The sequence below is a fragment of the Pelophylax lessonae genome (assembly GCF_965119305.1).
Source record: "Pelophylax lessonae genome assembly, chromosome: 11".
Lineage (NCBI taxonomy): Eukaryota > Metazoa > Chordata > Amphibia > Anura > Ranidae > Pelophylax > Pelophylax lessonae.
This window is the reverse complement of record NC_138778.1, coordinates 164,986,292-165,002,837: the sequence shown is the minus strand read 5'-3', so window position 1 is coordinate 165,002,837 and position 16,546 is coordinate 164,986,292. Positions and strand designations below refer to the sequence as shown.

At 39.5% G+C, this 16,546-nt stretch overlaps 1 protein-coding gene across 1 annotated transcript; it reads left to right on the top strand.

Moving 5' to 3' along the window:
- Positions 1 to 208: 208 nt before the first annotated feature.
- Positions 209 to 15,491, top strand: LOC309566826 (keratin, type I cytoskeletal 19-like; the record flags this gene model as incomplete). The annotated part of the gene is made up of 8 exons (XM_082272143.1): positions 209 to 703; positions 3,108 to 3,190; positions 5,173 to 5,329; positions 5,412 to 5,573; positions 8,697 to 8,822; positions 9,038 to 9,258; positions 12,905 to 12,930; positions 15,430 to 15,491. The coding sequence occupies 8 exons, from the start codon at positions 209 to 211 to the stop codon at positions 15,489 to 15,491; spliced, it is 1,332 nt and encodes a 443-aa protein (XP_082128269.1).
- Between the last annotated feature and the right edge of the window lie 1,055 nt (positions 15,492 to 16,546).

Genomic DNA, 16,546 nt, shown 5'->3' with positions numbered 1-16,546 from the left:
AATGGTCTTTTCATTAGTGACTGTACAACCACATTCCCACCCTAATGGAAGCCTGTTAAAAGTCCATAAAATGACATTCATTCAATGACGCCTCTAAGGTTGTATAAAAGTTACCCACCAGCAAGGATCAGCTATATTTCCAAACTCAGGCAGCAGTGTAACTACTCCACCAAGTGTGCAACTATCACAGTCTTGTTTTACCATCACCATGAACCAAACTGTCAAGCAAGCTCACTCTGGATCCACCCAAGGAAAAAAACAAATATCCATTCACAACAATACTGCCCATCAAAAGGGATCCGCTGTTTCCTACCATGGAGGTCATCATCAAGCCCAGCATGGAAGACACATTAGAGCTCCCAGTGTCCATGGTGGATCTGGTGGAAAAGGCATTAGTATCTCTAGACATTTTTCTCATGGCCACAGCTTTGGGTCTGTTCATGGTTACAGTCATGGAAATCACTTCATCCACCAAAGTGCTCATGCTGTTTTCAAGAATGATAGTCCTTTTTGCTTTAATGAGAAAGAGACAATGCAGCTACTGAATAACCGACTGGCCACATACTTGGAAAAAGTATGCTCCTTGGAACAAAAAAATGGTCAGCTGGAGAGGAATATTAGGGAGTGGTTTGAGAAGAATGAGCCTGATGGTCTACCAGACTGCAGCAAGTACTACAGGACCATCCAGGAGCTCCAGAATCAGGTAACCTTTTGACAATGTTTATGAAATGTGATTTTTGGAAATGACATTGTTGATTTTGGTGGAAGCATTTATTCATTAGCTGTAATATTATCAGTAATATCTATGTAAAAGAAAAACGTAAAGGTATAATTTAGTTATATTCAGAAAGTTAGAATTGAAACACAAAAAAAGAGACAGACAATGTCTGTTTAGAGTTTTTGTTTTACATCTTGCCAATGCTTCAGTACCCTAGGTCATCCTTCTATGAAAAAAAATCTTTAGCTGTCTAAAATCTGGTAACATTCAGTAGTCATTTTGAGACAAAGATTCTGTAGGCTAAAGTTTCTCTGCCCATCAAAATATCTTTGCAATCTGAAGATGCACAGCCTGATGCATTTATTATACTTATTAAATAATCAATATGCTATATGGTTTATTTCATTCAATGTAACTGCCACTTTGCTGGACAGCTTGGCCTGTTAAATGAATTTTTTAAAAAAAGTGAATCCAACACATTTTTGAAGCACATTCATACTTCAGTATTATATAATTTAGGAGAAAAGGAAACTTCCTGTGAATTAACTTGATTGTCCATCAGTGGTGGTCCTGGAAGGAAATTCAGCTGTGTGTTGATTCCAAAACCATGTGCTGAAAGCACCTGCTACTGCTGCCTGAGTCTCCAGTCACTTTTTCTGCAGTGTTCCTTGGACCCTAAGCATTAAGGCACACTGACAGTCAAATTGGGACTGCAGATAATGGTTGACCAACTCTCGAATATATAGAGTGGCTAGCTACATGTCATAGTTTTTGTGTCATGTAAAAAATGGGACTAGAGACACCTGGAGGTACCTTCAGTATATAGTAAATTAAGGTATTGGGGACTCTCTTAGTTTTGGGGGGTTCCATCAGAAGCCTAAAAGTTCTGATAATACAGCAGCAATTGATGCTTCTGGAGTTGCTTTCAGTACTCTGAAAATGGTGTTTTATTTTTATTTTTTTATTATTTTAAAGGGGTTTTTGGGGTCTCAACCATTAGTTATCCATAAGTAAAGAATTTTACCAACTGCTTTGAAACAGCTATAGATATAGGGTTGTATTTAATTATTGTCATCATAGAAACAATCATTTTTATTATGTAATAAACTATACTAAAATTATCGGAATACTTAATTTATTTTTAACATTGCAAAGCTCAACAAATATGGTATTTCTTTCCTCAGTGGAAGAGAAGCATTTCACAAGCTTTATTGCTGATAAAAAATATTTATTTTATTTAAAAAAAAATACACCTTAAAAATACTACAAAACCATCATTAACTAGATTTCTAAGGATTTTTTAAATATTTTCAAAATAAATTATTATGGATTGTTTATGTGTACCACTTCATAGACATTATGTAGACAGAAAAGGAGGTTAGTCTTTCATTTTTCAACTTGCTCTGATTAAGGTTTTTTCATAGCCGAAATATTTTATTTAAGTTTTGGATAGGGTTGAATGGATACGGGCCCCTATCAAGATTTTCTGCTGTATCTGTTCTCAGTGGGAAGAATTACAGAAAGCAATAGAAAATCCAAAATTTTACAGTTGTCACTAGAACAAGAGATGAAGGAAAATCCTCCAACTGGGATACCTGTTTCTCTGGCCATTATCTAAGGGGAGAACTCTTCGCACTTGGTAGAGATTTCCTCTAACGTCCTGTTGCATCTCTAGGAGAAAGTGAAGGGTAATCCCCTGAATGGGAGATAAACAGCAAAAAAAACATTGACAGGTGTTTTAATCCTCCCCTATACTATCCAAAATATGGTTATAAAAAGAAAAGGTTGGGCTATACATACACTTTAAATATTCATTGTGAACCAGTAAATTACAGAACCCTTTAAAAGGATCATTGTTGAATAGGAAGACCACCTGACATTGATATTTATGAGTGGATGCTGGCCAAAAAGCCAACCTAATTTTTGTATCTCACTGAGAGAAATAGTGGTACTGTCATTAAAGAGTCTCTGAAAATGGAAACACTGGTTTTGAAATAAGAAAGCTCTAAACGACATAGATGTAAGCCATCTGGTCCAGGTGTTTTAATTGATTTTATTTTGTTTAAATGTTTCTGGATCATAACACTTTTGAGACATTATGGTTATTTTGGGGCTATTTCAATTTTACCCCATTAAGGACTTGAGCATACTCATTTTCCTTTGTAAGCTCTGAGCTGAAAAATATATTTCAATACATTTTCCTTTTTTTTTTTGTCCCCAGTTACTAAGAGTTATCTTGTAAAGGGCTTACATGCTCAGACCTGAATTTTTTACTATTACTATATTTGATGAATTTTTTTTTCATTTGTGCTGGGATGACACATCACAGAAAGTCAAATACAGATCAGATATGAATGTTCCTAATACTAACATCCTACATTATCCACAGATCCCTGTAGCCTATAAACAAAATGCAGAAGTGTTTTTGGATATGGACAATGCCAAACTGACAGCGGATGACTTAAGGAACAAGTAAGTATATAAAAAAAACAGTTACTACAGTATTTGCATATTTATGTATTAATAATAGAAAATATATATATCCAGTATATACATCCAGTATATATTTACACAAACTATAAAAATGAACAAGCCCACTCCTCAGTAAGGTGGTATAAGGTACCTGCTGTTATCGTCACTATGCTCCTCCATGGCCCTGATCTCAGAGACCACTGCATATATAAGTATAGACTTTTTTTAAGTCCAAATTAACACAGGGCTAGGCATATCCCCTTCCCCTCAACCATTAGACAGCAATATGGTCATGCAATTTGTTCCTGAAGAATCTAGTGCAAAATGGGGGGGGTCCCTTTTGTACCCCTTTACTTAAAGTTTCTGAAGAGAATCAGGACAATAGAAAGCACCTGAATTAGTAAGAACAAGCACCTTATGTAGCCTGTATTGCAGAGGACTTGTTATTAGCCGTCTAGGTCCCAAAAAATCTACGTATTCTGAGTTAATATAGCCTGCGCATAATTTTAAAAAATATGTGAGTGTGATATATTAAAATTTATTAAAACCTAAGAACAAAAATGAAAACTATGAAGTGTTCTAGCCCTTAGAATTGGTGGTAGCATTAGTTTTTCTTTTCATTCTAAGTATATTTTCTACAAGTACAGGAACATACCAGGTCATTATTTAGTGGCTTGGAGTGGCTATTGAAAAATGGCTTGCTTTGGCTTACTGTGCACTGTTGTTCCCATATATGTCTTGCAGTATGTAATAAAGTAAGCTTGTGTCAGAACCTGGTTCACCTGCTGGTGGCACTGTGGTTCACTGGACTACTGTCTACATGGCAGCAGCAGTAGCACCGTAGGACCCAGTGCTGGTTACTTTATGGGGCTGATCGGCAAATGCGTGGGAGGGCCAGTGCAATTGGTTGTAGACAACTGAGCCCTCCTGCAGGTAGCCTAGCAGTAGAAAAGCGGCATAGCCTTCTCTGTTGGCATGCAGATCGGGGTGCAATCCAGGTGATGCTCCCAGTTGATCTAATAATGAATATGATAGTGGTTTTGTTGATCAAAGCCCCCACCTTACTAGCATGGAGCCCACATGGCTGCTGAACATATAGTTGATAGATATGTGATTGTAAACTTGATTCTTAAAAAGCTGTGTTTATTTGATCCGACTGGGAGCATCACCCAGATTACATCCTGATTGGCATGCCAACAGAGAAGGCTATGCAGAGTTACTGTTCTTAGGTGACTGGAGGGGGCTCAGCTGTCTACAACTAATAGTGCCGGCCCTCCCCCGCATGCACCCATCAGCCCCATAATGTAACCAGCACTGGGTCCTGATAGACTGCCACCACTGCCATAGAGACAGAGATTCCAGACCAGCAATGGCAATAGCAGGAGAAGGGCAACAAAAGGAGAGCGGGAACCCCCACAGTGGCGAAATGCCAGGGCCCGGTCGCAAGAGCGACCTTTGAAACCCTGCTAGTTCAGCCACTGTGTTGGACCCTTATATGGAGTTCCCTAGTGTGCTGGTGACATATCTCTTGCTTTCTGCCACCATGGGGGGGGGGTCCCCAAGAGGGTAGGAAGGGGGCCCACTACAGAACATGTAAAAGAGTCCCGCTGCGGGACCAGAATAAAGGGCCGCGCCAGAGGAGTAAAGGGACTGGGATCAGTGGGGAGGGCGGCAGGACCAGAAAGGGCCCTGAGACCGATGGGTGGGTCAGGGAGGTTCTTTCAATGTTTCTTGTATCAGGGCCCTGAAGGTTCTAGTTACACCTCTGCTGCCAGATACTGTATGCCAGTTTATCCTGCTCTTGATCTAGCCTTATTTCTGTTCCCCTTGTTTCTGTACCTATTCCTGAATCCCCCCTTCCTTGCATATTTGGTATTCCCTAGTCTCAGATTACTCATGTAGCTACATAGATGTGGTTATCTTTGCCACTGAATCCTGACAACTTATTTACATACAATACTTTGTATCTTCTTTTTCTTCAGATATGAATTGGAGCTTAATCTAAGAAATAGCATTGAGGCTGATGTCAAGGGTCTCCACAGAGTCATAGAGAGACTGAACATGGAGATAGATGATCTTCAAATGCAGGTCTGCAACCTTCAAGAGGAGCTCCAAGATCTGAAGAAGACTCACCAAGAGGTGAAGAAAAATAAGATCTTCTGGGAAACAGACTAATAATAATATCCTTTGTACCATACTCATTTATTCTTCTTTTTTACAGGAGGTCAACTGTCTGCGCACCCAGTTGGGTGCTAGAGTCAGCGTAGAAGTCAACGCTGCTCCATGTAAAGATTTGAACAAAACCTTGTCTGAGATTCGACAGGAGTATGAAAACCTAATGGAGAGAAACCTCAAAGAGGTTGAGGATATCTTCCTTACAAGGGTAACTCCATTTTTTTACTTTCAATGGTTTTTATTGAAATTTCAGAAACACAAGTAAAACATAACAAAGTACACGGGAGGGGGGGGGACAGAGAAAAAAGGGGGGGAGGGGAAGGGTGCGATGTACATTACATAGTACATAGGTTTGCATCAATCTTGGTACAATCAGTAGGTTTAACAAAGATTATACAATACGAACAATGCGAGAGTATAACAACTGGTGTAGAGGTAAATGGAACAACAGAACTAGGTAATTCCTGTCATATAAGTACGAACTGTCAGGTAACTCCATTTTTTAAAGAATGTATCTTAGATATAAAAAACAGAAATAAAAATATTATAATTACCAGATTAGAAATGTGTTTACTCTAATATTTATCGTATGAGAGTGGACAAACAAAGGCCTCTCTGAGTAAAGGACACTTGTTTCCTATTTTTTAATGTTTTAAATTATTTTTAAATCTGCAGTTTTTATTAAAAATGTTATTTATACCCATTAATCCTGTCAAGATAGTCCTTGTTCAGGCACTTCCCATCAGTGGATGACAACACTCTGTCCCAGTCTTTTTACCGCTATCACTATCAGGAAACTTGCTCCTATAAATGACATGGGATTACATTGCAAGAGTGCATGTTTGTACACATGAAGTGGCTGGAGGAGATGAGCAGTGCTGAGATTTCAAAGATGAAAATAGGTGTAAACAATATTTTAGAGAAAAAAATATGGCAATTTCTTATGCTACACTTTACTACAAATTATATGTTGTTTACTTAGGGTTTTTGATCTACTTTAATAGGAGCTAAGACATTTTGCAGCATTTAAATAGAAGGTTCCAATGTTTTCCTCTGCCTACTGGTTGCTTTAATTTAAAGTGAGCTAGAAATAGTGTTATTGACTTGTACCTGACCCTGATTACTGTACATAATGGGACTTCTAAGCACTTATTTTTAAGATAGACCTGCTTTCAGCAAATTATTAATATCACAGTACTATTGGGAAAAGCCCTATCTACATTTAACAGGACTGGGACCACCATGAAATGATGTGGGGACTCAAAATTATATTACTTAAGTTTCTTGGCATGAATTCCATAAGTACAGTAACCTGGGCCAAGGGTATAGCTAAAGAATTGATGGGGTACAAGCAAACTTTCCTGTTGCTCACTGCTGAAGAGAACCTTAAAAATGACCCCATATCAATATTTTAAATTACGTTCCAACAAAGAGTATGAAGCAAGAATCTGACCTAGGATAAGTGGCTGGCACCCAAGTTTGGGGATGTCTTAACTTTTTTCTTACTATGTGATTGGTTTACTATTGTTATTCACATTTTTTAAATTTTAAAAGGTAACCAGTTTACCTAAAAAAGGCTGGCGTCTAACTTTAGCATGTAGTTTTTTTTCTCATATCGCTATATATTTATATCAATGTACTGTTGGCACAACTGAACTATCTTGTCATGTTATTGCCATTTGCCCAACTCTCTTTTACAGAACTGCACATGAACTGTTTTCCAAAATAACAATCTTAAGGAGATCCTGTTTTAGAATATAATATTGAGGCTACAGTGTTGGTGAAAGCTAAACAAGAAAACGATTTGAAAGAGTTTGAGATGCTAATTTCAGATGATTGCAAAATGAGCAGTTTGGCCAGGAAGCATGGAAAGCAATTTAAATTCTGGGATGCATCACTAGTGGTATCAGAACTAGGAGGAAGGAGATCCTCAATCTAGTGTATAAGGCTTTAGCAGACCTAATTTAGAATGTTGTGTCCAGTTCTGGAGACCACATTTACAAACATATATTGATACCATAGAGCTAGTACTGAGATGGGCAACAAAATGTGAAAGGTCATAGGGATACGATATATTAGAGGAGAGTGTAGAGAAACCTAAAATAGACAACCTTGAGGAAAAAAGGGAAGGAGGAGCAAAGGGGTATGACCTGAAACTAGCAAGTAGAAAGTTCAGGAATAGCCTATATCAGCCTTTCCCAAACATTTCAACACAAAGGAACCCTTGAAATAAATTTCTGGTCTCGGGGAACCCCTGCTAAAAATTAAAAATCTACAACTCATGACAGATTAGTGTGATAGTCAGTGGGAAGAATGCTCCTTACTATTGTCACCACTGGGAGGAATTACCCCCTTACCGATAGCTAAAAGGAACAATGGTGTCATTGGGAACTTATCTGAGAGGCAGAAATTGCCCATTGCTCAAGGAACCCCTAGCAACCTCAAGAGGAACCCTAAGGTTCCACTGAACCCTGGTTGAGAAACCCTGGCCTATATTATTATTATTTTTTTTTATATTATTTGTACGAAAGAGTAACTGATGCATGGGATTCCAGCAGAGGTAGTGAGTTAGTCACCAGTAAATGAATTCAAACATGCTTGGGATAAACATACACTATATTGTCAAAAGTATTGGGGCACCTGCCTTTACACGCACATGAACTTTAATGACATCCCAGTCTTAGTCCGTAGGGTTGAATATTGAGTTGGCTCACCCTTTGCAGCTATAAAAGCTTCAACTCTTCTGGGAAGGCTGTCCACAAAGTTTAGGAGTGTGTCTATGGGAATGGTTGACCATTTTATTAGAAGTTTTTCTAGTTTTTCATTGAAGAAATTCAATGAAGTTTTTGTGTGGTCTGGCACTAATGTTGGACAAGAAAGCCTGGCTCGCAGTCTCCCCTCTAATTCATACCAAAGGTGTTCTATTGGGTGGAGGTCAAACATTCCCATAGACACACTCCTAAACCTTGTGGAAAGCGTTCCCAGAGGAGTTGAAGCTGTTATAGCTGCAAAGGGTGGGCCAACTCAACATTGAACCCTACGGACGCCATTGAAGTTCATATTTCGTGTAAAGGCAGGCATCCCAATACTTTTGACAATATAGTGTATGTCAATGCTTATGTACAAAAAACAATAAAAATAAAAAACCCAAATATTAAACAGGGGCTGATTCAATGAACCACTTGGTTTTTCCTGTCATCACTCTTCTATGTTTCTACCTATGTTTTTAAAGATGTTACTGACACAACATTCTTTTGTAAACTATATGAATTTATTGGTAGCTTAAAGCTGGTTCAAACCTATACTTATCATTTTCACATACAATTTTCAGATTGAAGAACTGAACCGTGATGTGGTGTTCGGAGCTGAACAGTTGCAGTCAGTTTCTAGTGACCTTATTGAGTTGAAACGCAGCCTGCAAACATTGGAAATTGAGCTTCAAAGCCAATTAAGTGTGGTAAGTAAGACTTTTTGGGATATATTTTTTTATTTTATTTTTTCAGTGGCAGTGTAGAAAGGACACATCATTTGAAGATTAGCATCCAGAATATTTATAATATAAAATAACAGATTATTTGTAAAATTGTACATTTGAACTTCAATTTGCAAAAGATTAACATCAATCATAGTTCAATACTTCTTGGGCTTAAAATTATGTTCAATATTTTTCAGAAATCAGCTCTAGAGGACTCATTGGCCGAAACAGAAGCCACTTACCAATCTCAGCTGGCCCAGTTACAATGTATGATTAACAACCTGGAGTCAGAGCTGGGGCAAATACGATTCGACCTGGAAAAACAAAACACTGCTTATAAAATCCTCATGGACCAAAAGAATCACTTGGAGATGGAGATTGCCACATATAAAAATCTTCTAGAAGGACATGAGATCCAGTATGTATAGCAAAATAATTACCAAAATAACAATAAATGAAAAACAACTGGAAAACCATTCGGTAGTATAAACCTGGTAGTATAAAAATATATATGCAGAGGCCAAGAAGAATTAGCATCCCTGTCAGGTTTTATTGTGGTATTTGTACCTGTTGGGGAGTTGTACCCTCTCTGTTATTTCTAGGTGCCATTGTAACAGAAACAGGGAGTAATGGGAGATCCAAATGTACTGCTACCCACATTTGCTGCTTTGTAATTTGGGTTCTCTGCTCCATGCCTTAATTCCAAGAATGACCTTAGCCCCTCTCACATACCTGGTTGAGTGAAAGTTACTGCAAGAACTTATAGGAACATGAGTATAGATACCTTTAACATGGCTGTGAATTAGTACCAAGGAATAGACACAGGACTATTTAGTGGTAAATTAAATCAATTTATTGGTACAGGTTAGAATAAATGGTGGTTTGAGTACACATGAACACACAGAAGGTAGATTTGGACACAGTCCACTAGACAGTATAATCAGTATGCCAAGATAACTTAGAAAATAGTTCTGTATAACTAGAGTGTGATAAACTCATGAATTAGCAGCAAAAGGGAATCAGCAAAATTCAACCATAAACTGTGCATATATGTAGTAACTGCAATGTGAATAATATTGCTATACATAGTATAGAGTGCACTCTAGGAGAAAATCTAGGATATAGTGCAATGTCCTCTGAGAAGTACCTCTTAGTATAAGCAATAGGGAAAGCTCTCTGTGTAGCAGCTGTAAAGGGAATCTTTAGTCCTTCACCTTCAGCCGGCAAGCATTGGGCCCCAGTTGTTTCATTGGTGCATGTGAGAATAGTCCCAGTCAAGCCTGCAGACAGAAAAAAAGCCTACCAGATGGCTGTATGGTCAGTTCCTAAAGGTCTCAGTCTCTCAACCTTCCTGCAGAAGTGGTAGCTGCAAATACAGTGAAGGAGTTTAAGCATGCATGGGATAGGCATAAGGCTATCCTTCATATAAGATAGGGCCAGGGACTATTCATAGGATTCAGATATATTGGGCAGACTAGATGGGCCAAATGGTTCTTATCTGCCGACACATTCTATGTTTCTATGTTTCTAGTAGGAGATAGTAAATCCCCACTGCAGCAGCTTACTAGTCCAAGTAATATTGCAGCTACCCATCCAGTCACACACAGCAGTTAGCCCACTCTCTGCTCTACACCCAGGTGTCTCTGAACCAAGCACTCTGTATTCTGCTCAGGCCACTGTTGTACAGCAGTGGTGGTAAACATTGGACAGCAATGTGTACTCTCCATGTTCCCTCATGGCAAGAAGGAATATGCGTCCTCCTCAGAATGAGAAAATGTAGAAGAAGGGGAAACTCCTCCTGGCAATCTTACTCTGGGAAATGCAGTTCAAAAGCTCTTGACTAGAGTAGAGTCTCTCTCCTCTGAACTAAAGTTCACACAATGCAGCGCTGCCTAAGTCTATGGAACTCTTCCTGCTCAGCAGCTCCCTCCTCTTGCTAATATACAGTAGCTATTAACCAGTTCAGCACCGCAGAGCAGCAACTACAGAGAGTGACTGTGTTTCACTCACTCTCCATTCTTAGCCAAGCACCTGGCTACACAAATTTTGAGTTGTCACCAGTAGGGATGATCGAACGGTTCGGGTTGACCATCGGTTCGACCCGAACATTGGGTGTTGGAAATTCGGCCGAATTCCGAACTTTTTGCGGTAAAAGTTCGGAATTTGGCCACCAGAACCGCCCAAAATGCAATGGGACAGGAACTGGGCTTTAAAAGCCCATGATTGGCCCAGAAACATCAGTAAAATGTGATTGGAGTGACTACGGGGTCCAGAGCCCAATGAGGAGTGAATACACCCCCATACGCCCCCCAGTATATAACATAGCCCCGCCAAAACTCTAGCACTGTAATACAGAGCCTGTGGAAGAGAGTGGAAGCATTTGTGTTGCTCCAGTGTCATTTTGCAATTATTAGTGTGAGGAAAGGGATATGCAGTGTAGTTAAGGTACTATATACCACTATAGTTAGATTCAAAAATCTCGTTTTTGTAGGGATAGCTTTAAGTGTCAGGGTGACCGTAGTGTATTTTAGGGTGACCTGACTCTGCCATGTCAGGGTGACTGTAGTGTAGTTTAGGGTGAACTGACTCTGCCATGTCAGAGTGACCGTAGTGTAGTTTAGGGTGAACTGACGCTGCCATGTCAGGGTGACTGTAGTTAGTTAAGGGTGAACTGACTCTGCCATGTCAGGGTGACCGTAGTGTAGTTAAGGGTGAACTGACGCTGCCATGTCAGGGTGACCGAACTCTGCCATGTCAGGGTGACCCCACTATGCAGATTCTGGGTTAGGGGTATACATAAATTGTCGTTTTTGATATATATATATATATATAGATATATATATATATATATCTATATATATATATATATATATCAAAAACGACAATTTTTAAGAACTTTTTTTTGCCTGATTCATAGTCCCTGGGGCATGATCCAGAACCCTAGGCACTTTTTAGGGGCATTTATTGGGTTTTAGGGCTTCAAAATTGTGTTTTTTGATTCCAGAAGTTTGAGTCCCATTGATTTCAATGGGGTTCTGGAATCCAAACCAAACTTTTGGGAAATTCGGGTGTTCTGGTCGAACCGAACTTTTCAAAAGTTCGATTATCCCTAGTCACCAGAAAAAAAAGAGGGCAAATCTTCCAATTAGGATATTTTTTATATGGTAAAATAAGACATGTAAACCTAAAATAGTTCTAAAAATTGTTTTATAATCTTCAGGACACTCACTAAACAACTGTTCAAGCAGCTGGACATGTTATCCTTATATCTCAATCTAATAACGTGATCAATGAATCCCCCCATGGCCATCCTCAAAACTCTCTTACATTTTTCTGTACTAGTTGTCATCTACTGCTATATTCTGTAAGTGTAAAAGTGGTTCTAAAGCTGAAGGTTCTTTTTTCCTTAACGCTTTCTCTGCATTAAGGTAAAAAACCTTATGTGTTCTGCTCCCCCCCTGCCCCCTCCCTCCCACCACCTTATACTTACCTGAGCCCGATCTCGATCCAGGGATGTGCACAAGAGCAGTCGCTCTCTTGGCTCTCTCGATCCTCATAATACTCAGAGCCATTGGTTCCCACTACTGTCAATCAAAGCCAGTGAGAAGCGAGAGGGGGGTGGGGCTGTGGAGCACTAGGTGTGTCCATTGGCTTGGGAGTAAGCCCACACGCATGTCCCCCATAGTAATTGGCTTCCTGTGGTGAGCACTCGGCAGGGGAGAGGAGCCAGGAGTTCCACGGGGAATCTGAGAAGAGGGGGATCGAGGCTGCTCTGTGCAAAACCATTGCATAGAGCAGGTTAGTATAACACGTTTTGTTTATAATTATTAATATTCAAAAAAAATATGGCTTTACAATCACTTGTGGGTGCAGCCAAAAGAATTCTCTAAATATCTCACACCTACCACCAGACTGAACACTGCCCTGGTATGTTTACTCAATGCCCATATTTTGGCAAATGGGTTCATTTTGTCTATAAACTTGTGCAATTTTTTAGTAAATCATTTTACTTTGAATTCTAATAATGATAAAATGAATAATAATCCTCTTTTTTTCCCCCACAGTGCTCCTGTTCGTAACAACAGTACTGGTAAGATAATAAATATAGCCTTCTAAACAAATTGTTTTACAAAAGACAAACAGAGAAATGAGAAAAAATGCAACATTCTGTCCTTGACCAAGACAAGGGTGTCCAATTCTTTTTTATTTATAGGTGCCCCATGTAGTAGCTATGCTAAATAAAAATAAAATAGCCAGCAGATGGAAAGTATACCAAAGCACAAACTATGTTTATTAAAAATTGTGCTTGTATCCAATACTTTTTCAAACTCGGAGTACCTTGATAACAATGTTTGGACCACGTTTACAGTAAAGTATGACATTTCTTTATACAAATCAGCAAAACAAATGAACTTCTAGGTACTAAAACCCATGCTGGGGGTAGGACAATGGAGCATAGATTTGGACTGACTTTGGAGCAATTGTTGAGATGGTCTATATCACATGATTTGGAAACAAGTGTATAAACGTAGCATGCCTCCTACCAAATCAATCATTCTGGAGGAAATGGCAGTCCAATAGTTGGAGGCTTTTAGATCATGTAATCCAATCTAACCTGGCCTTGAACTAGCAATTGACATTACTTGTTCAATGCTCCAACAGGGCAATTGCGGTATTTTCCTACTAATGGACAATGCCTGGCCTTCCTCCAAATGTAACTTTTTCGTGTATTCTGATTGTGAATATAAATTGTGGTGATGGTCTTGTTATCACTATACTCCAAGTCTGAAAGGGGTCAAATAACACCTAAAATGTCTCTTTTATAGAGTGATGGAGTAACTATATCTCTGTAATGGTACACACTTACAGGAGCCGCTAGATAGGATGGGTCCTCTGTTCTTTACCTCAACCTCTTCAGCCATTCTGACACTCTAGGCTGAGTGTACAAAGCATGCAATATCACAGAAAATCACTGAAAGTAATACTTACTACCCAGTAGCAAGGAGAGGACTGGGCAAGGGGACAGGGGGGCAATTGCTAGTCAGCCCCTGCCAGTAGCAGTACTATATCAAAGAAAACAAGGCACGTAACCAGTTAGTAATGTCAAGCTTAATATATTGTCACCTGATATGGTGGTGACAAAGACAGCACAGAATGGGATTAACAATGGTAATAACACAATTTAGCATACAGGGTGATTAGTAATAAGGACTAGTCATAAGATGACACTTAGGGGAATATTTACTAAAACTGGTGCACTCAGAATTTGGTGCAGTTGATGTCGACTATGCTAGGCCTAGACCAACTGAACTTGCATTGTCCATAGAAATTAAAAAAATAGGAGAAGGGAACAAAGGGGACTTACAGGATGGTTGTACGGGAGGGCAGTCCTTTATTATATTCTTCTGCTAGCTATCATTTGGGCCCTTTTATGAAGCGCTGGGGTCCATAACAATTGTTTTAGTAAACAAGCATGTGGTAAAAGTGCAGTACAGGTGTGGTATAGGTTCAGTATACTTAATGTCCTACCTCCAGTAACTCAGTTCCAGCTAGCAGTGTGAACAATGGGCAGTTTCCTCTCAACAGTCCCTGTCGTGCGGCTGTGAGCTCTTGCTGTAAAAAGGAGTGCCCCCCCAGTCTCTCCAAAGAATGCCTCTGGAGATTCAGCAGTGGAAAGAAGAAGAGGGTCTCCCTGTGGCAGTGGTGCAGATATGATTGATGCAGTCTGTGCTGAGCTGCCTGAAGTGTCTCTGCTGGTCTAGCCTCTCCGCTGTCTGGTCAGTATGCGGATGTGTTCTCTTTGGTTCCCTCGGCGCCAAGAGAGAGATCCTAGCTGAGCAGTAGGGGAGCAGCTTAGGGGACAGCCAAGTGGGATACTACAAATTAGCCATGGGTAGATTTAAACTAATAATCCCAAAAAAAATTCAGCGCTTATAAATTAAAAGAAATCAATACTTGCCACTCACATTTAGGTGTAAATAGCCATATGTGAACAAATTATCACTGCTGCCACTATAAACATAAATGCATTAAAAAAAAAGGGGAAAATGACAGTGTATCACTCTCTACAAGTAGTGCTGTGAAAAAACAGCATTTATTATCACTATAACATAAAGTATTTCAACTTCCAAACACCATCTCACGTGCAAACAAAAAGTGATCCCACTCCCCATGGATGTGAACTCGCTAGCTACTTATGCCTTCCATTCTCATAGCGAGTTTACCGACCATGAGAATGGAAGGCATAAGTAGCTGGTGAGTTCACATCCATGGGGAGTGGGAACACTTTTTTTTTGCACGTGATACAGTGTTTGGAAGTTGAAGTTTGTAATAAGGAAGACGTTTTCATCATTCTCCTTTATGGGGGCGTGGGAGTGTCCTATGCCGGAATACTTTTACTAATAGGCTGTCATTCTCATCTCAAAAAGTTGGGAGGTTTACCTACATAAGTCCTGAACGTAGACATGACTGTGTACCCAAACTCTTTCACAGCTCCTTATCCTATTCTTTAAAGGCTTTTTGGAAGTGAAATTTGTGGAAAGAGCAGAGGAGCTTAATAAAATTTACTATATTCTTTGTTTTCTTGCAGATACTCACCATGCTGTAAAAGTTCAGATCACCACGGCACAAGTTCACCAGGCCAAGTGTTAATATTCTTTTTTGAACCGGATAACAGACCTGTTTTTAGGACTCGTTCACACTTGCGATAGGCCTTGCTTCCCCTCCAAAAAGCGTTTCAAAGCATATCGCTTTTCAGAGAGTGGTGGGCAGACAGCTGGGAGGCATTATATTGCCTCCTCACTGCCTGTTTTAACCTGGAAAAACTTGCACCGCCATGCTGCAACTGTGTGCAATACATTTACTTAAATACTGTCTGTCAAACATTATTCTTGGCATCATTGTTTCCATGGTCTTAATGCAAAGCAACGAGAGGGGAGAGTTGTAAAACTGTGGCTCTTCTGCTATTTTTTCACCTCCTACGGGCCGTAAGTGTGAACAAGCCCTTGTGAAGTTACCTTTACTGTGTCATTCCTAAAGCACCAATAAGCTTTCTAATAAGCAAAAAAATAAAATGAAAAATACTTTATAGAAGAGCTGCTCATAATCTTAACAAATATCTGAAAATTAAGGAGTAGAAATTTTTGAGAGACTTGACATCATAGATACATTTGTACTGCAGCTGAGTTTTACGTCATCAGTCATTGCAAGCTATGGAGAGGCTAACTGCAGCATCCTTCAGTGGGATTACCAACTGGAACTCAGCTGCATGTGACAAATATATCATCCTAATACAGGCATGAAAAACTTTATTCATTTTACCAATAAGAATGAGCTTGTCAGCTGTCACTGGTGTGCTAATGAGCTATGGGCAGGAGATTCCCCACGCCGCAACTGCACATATACAATGGGGCCGGAATGCTAATTACATCATTGACCTAATATTGGCCATGTGCCCATATGTCACGAGTATCCCCTTACATGTATGTCAGCCGCGAAGCACAGAATACCCTGCCCAAAGCTCATTGGCCCAGTAATGATAATAAGCTTCCAGGTTTGGACAAACTTGGGTTCGGACCAAACCTAAGCCGGAACCCAAGCTCATCACTAAATACTGGTAAATCCAGCTTTTTTTAAATTTCTCAAACTTTTACAAATATATTTGTTGGTATTATTAATGGCTCAATTATTTTAAAGGAAACCTCTAT